Source organism: Sprattus sprattus, assembly GCF_963457725.1.
Source record: "Sprattus sprattus genome assembly, chromosome: 16".
Lineage (NCBI taxonomy): Eukaryota > Metazoa > Chordata > Actinopteri > Clupeiformes > Clupeidae > Sprattus > Sprattus sprattus.
Window position 1 is genome coordinate 1008004 of NC_137914.1, and position 4364 is coordinate 1012367.

Genomic DNA, 4364 nt, shown 5'->3' on the forward strand with positions numbered 1-4364 from the left:
GCTTCCTCCTCTTCCTCCTCTCTTCTTCCTCCTGCTCCTCTTCTCCCTCCTCCTCTTCCTCCTCCTCCTCCATAGGAGAAAGCCACCAAGTGGAAGAACCCTGACGGTCACATGGACGGGCTGACGACCAATGGCGTGCTGGTGATGCACCCTGAGGGTTTCCCTGACGACTCCAAGCAGGGGGTGTGGCGTGAGATCTCCGTGTGTGGAGACCCGTACTCACTGAGAGAGACCCGCTCTGGACCCGTACGAGGACAGCTGGTACGCACACACACACACACACACACACACACACACACACTAGAGACCCGTACTCACTGAGAGAGACCCGCTCTGGACCCGTACGAGGACAGCTGGTACGCACACACACACACACACACACACACACACACACACACACACACACACACACACACACACACACACACACACACACACTAGAGACCCGTACTCACTGAGGGAGACCCGCTCTGGACCCGTACGAGGACAGCTGGTACGCACACACACACACACACACACACACACACACATTAACGGTCTTTTTTGGACCTGTACGAGGACAGCTGGTACGCACGCAAACTCACACACACTCACACACACACACACACACACACACACACTTGCATCATTAACGGTGTGTTCTGTACCGGGTCGCTCACACTACACCAGGTCCGGATCAGGGGCCGGATGTGGATCCATTCCACAAGTCCGAGTCACGTTCTGATTGGGATGTCCCTACTGAGCCAGCATGTAAATGTGATCTCACCCAAATTCACTGCACTGCTAACATTGCTGCTACCGCCAACATGGCTGCTACCTTAAAGGAGTAGTCCCAAGATTCACTGCACCGCTAGCATGGCTGCTATCTTAGTTAAAGGAGTAGTCCCAAGATTCACTGCACCGCTAGCATGGCTGCTATCTTAGTTAAAGGAGTAGTCCCAAGATTCACTGCACCGCTAGCATGGCTGCTATCTTAGTTAAAGGAGTAGTCCCAAGATTCACTGCACCGCTAGCATGGCTGCTATCTTAGTTAAAGGAGTAGTCCCAAGATTCCAATCCAATACACATTTTGTCAACATCAGCAAAGTGCCTTCAGTGAGTGCACTGGAAAAAAAAACTGTTCGTACACAGTCGTGTGTGTGTGTGTGTGTGTGTGTGTGTGTGTGTGTGTGTGTGTGTGTGTGTGTGTGTGTGTGTGTGTGTGCGCAGTCCTTGCTCTGTAAATGGGAAACAAACATGGTGGCTCGGGCCGAGACACAAATAGTTCCAGCCAATCAGCACATTGAAGGGAGGGGTGTAATAGTTCCAGCCAATCAGCACATTGAAGGGAGGGGTGTAATAGTTCCAGCCAATCAGCACATTGAAGGGAGGGGTGTAATAGTTCCAGCCAATCAGCACATTGAAGGGAGGGGTGTAATAGTTCCAGCCAATCAGCACATTGAAGGGAGGGGTGTAATAGTTCCAGCCAATCAGCACATTGAAGGGAGGGGTGTAATAGTTCCAGCCAATCAGCACATTGAAGGGAGGGGTGTTATAGTTCCAGCCAATCAGCACATTGAAGGGAGGGGTGTTATAGTTCCAGCCAATCAGTACATTGAAGGGAGGGGTGTAATAGTTCCAGCCAATCAGCACATTGAAGGGAGGGGTGTAATTTGACGGCTAGCTGAGCTCAGATATCAACAACCTTTCATCAGATTCGTGTACTGCATCTTTAAAACTCTAAACTGATGTACAGGCCCCAATGCACAACTTCTCTGGTGTTAAATTATGTACAAAAGGCCGCGGGTAAGATGACTGTGTTATCTATCATGGTGACACCATCACCCTTACTAATGGGTGTGTGTGTGTGTGTGTGTGTGTGTGTGTGTGTATGTGTGTGTGTGTGTGTGTGTGTGTGTGTGTTTAGCATGTGGTCTAATGTAGCATCACCCTAACTGAAGGAGGGCTTGCAGCTTGTCTCGCTGTCAAAGTGCAGGTGTAAACAGCCTTAGTGAGTGTGTGTGTGTGTGTGTGTGTGTGTGTGTGTGTGTGTGTGAGATGTATGTATGTATGTGTGTGTGTGTCAGAGTGCAGGTCTAAACAGCCTTCTCCGTAGAACAATGACAGTTTTAAGGTCGAACTAACTGACTTAGCATGTCTTCTCGAGCGTTAAATCTCAGGCTAGCTGACTTAGCATGTCTTCTGGAGTGTTAACTCGTGCTGATGTTGGCGAGTGGTGAAAAGCCTTGGTGCTCAAGTTCATATAATGAAGGAGGTGAAGAGGTGTTTGGGTGTTATAGACTAGCACAGGGAGATGTTTTAAGCTTTTGGATGCGGATCAGCCGTTGACGTCCCGATATTTCCTCTTCTCAATCAGCGTGCTAATGTTAACGGGCTAAAAGGACAATTGATTTACTTAGCTTCAGCCCTACGACGAACAGGGCCCTGGTGAGATGTTCCAGTGTTTCTGCTGACACAGACACAGACACAGACACAGACACAGACACAGACACAGACACAGACACAGACACAGACACAGACACAGACACAGACACAGACACAGACACAGACACAGACACAGACACAGACACAGACACAGACACAGACACAGACACAGACACAGACACAGACACAGACACAGACACAGACACAGAGTTTCTGCTGTGGCTAACTCTATGTGGTGTTCCAGTGTTAGCTTAGCCTCAGTGAACAGGGCTAGAGTACTAGTGTGTGTGTGTTCCAGTGTTAGCTTAGCCTCAGCGAACAGGGCTAGAGTACTAGTGTGTGTGTGTGTGTGTGTGTGTTCCAGTGTTAGCTTAGCCTCAGCGAACAGGGCTAGAGTACTAGTGTGTGTGTGTGTGTGTGTGTGTTCCAGTGTTAGCTTAGCCTCAGTGAACAGGGCTAGAGTACTAGTGTGTGTGTGTTCCAGTGTTAGCTTAGCCTCAGTGAACAGGGCTAGAGTACTAGTGTGTGTGTGTGTGTGTGTTCCAGTGTTAGCTTAGCCTCAGCGAACAGGGCTAGAGTACTAGTGTGTGTGTGTGTGTTCCAGTGTTAGCTTAGCCTCAGCGAACAGGGCTAGAGTACTAGTGTGTGTGTGCGTGTGTGTTCCAGTGTTAGCTTAGCCTCAGCGAACAGGGCTAGAGTACTAGTGTGTGTGTGTGTGTGTGTGTTCCAGTGTTTCTGCTGTGGCTAACTCTCTGCGGTGTTCTGTTCTGGCCCTCAGGCTTCGGGGGAGAGCAGCGCCCAGGTCACACACTCACACTCTCTCTCACACACACACACACACACACACACACACACACACACACACACACACACTCCTGTTCTAAAGGTGTTCTGTTCTGGTCCTCAGGCTTCGGGGGAGAGCAGCGCCCTGCAGGACGGCTCCCTGGTGGACCTGTGCGGTGCCACCCTGCTGTGGCGCACGGCCGAGGGGCTCCAGCGGGCACCCACCCTGCGCCACCTGGACGCCCTGCGGCTGGAGCTGAACGCCGGGCGCCCGCAGTGCCCCGTGGGCCTCAACACGCTGGCCTTCCCCTCGCTGCCCCGCAGCCACAGTCTGGAGGAACGCCAGCCCTGGGTCTACCTGGCCTGCAACCACGTCCACGGCCACCACGACTGGGGCCAGCGGCCGGAGCGCCACCGCGAGGAAGGGGGCGGCGGGGGGGAGGAGGAGGGGGGCGGCGTGGGCGTCGGGGGGAACCGCGAGTGCCCGCTGTGCCGGTCGGTGGGGCCGTACGTGCCGCTGTGGCTGGGCAGCGAGCCGGCGCTCTACGTGGACGCGGGCGCCCCCACACACACCTTCACGCCCTGCGGGCACGTCTGCTCGGAGCGCACCGCACGCTACTGGGCCGAGACGCCGCTGCCCCACGGCACACACGCCTTCAGACCCACCTGCCCCTTCTGCTCCACGCCACTCTCGCCCACGCCAGGGTTCTCCCGACTCATCTTCCAGGGCCCCGTCGACTGAACACCCCCCACAACACACACACACTCCACCCTGACCCCCCTCCCCCCTCACAGTGCCAGTCCCTGAGGCAGCCAGAGGTGTGTAAACACACACACACACACACACACACACACACACACACGGTCAGGCTCTCTGTGTGGGTTCAGCTTGAGCTGTTAGTTTGGTTTGCTTCGTTGATCGTTTATGGCAGAGTGAAATTAACTCGAAGAAAATATCCAAACCATTCCGATAGGATTGCAAACTCCAAACCCAGCGAGTCAGTCAGTGAGGGTTCAGACCTGTGTGTGTGTGTGTGTGTGTGTGTGTGTGTGTGTGTGTGTGTGTGTGTGTGTGTGTGTGTGTGTGTGTGTGTGTGTGTGTGTGTGTGTGTCAGTCAGTGAGGGTTCAGACCTGTGTGTGTGTGTGTGTGTGTGTG

At 53.4% G+C, this 4364-nt stretch overlaps 1 protein-coding gene across 2 annotated transcripts in view; it reads left to right on the top strand.

The window, feature by feature from the left end:
• Positions 1–4135, top strand: part of LOC308377317 (E3 ubiquitin-protein ligase pellino homolog 2) — a 13796-nt gene extending 9661 nt beyond the window's left edge. For both annotated transcript variants that reach the window (XM_080853899.1, XM_080853900.1), the window contains 2 exons: positions 76–261; positions 3332–4135. In XM_080853899.1, coding sequence (XP_080710025.1) covers positions 76–261; positions 3332–3949 — 804 coding nt within the window. In that variant the 3' untranslated portion in view covers positions 3950–4135. The remainder of the gene's footprint in view (positions 1–75; positions 262–3331) is intronic.
• Positions 4136–4364: the final 229 nt, after the last annotated feature.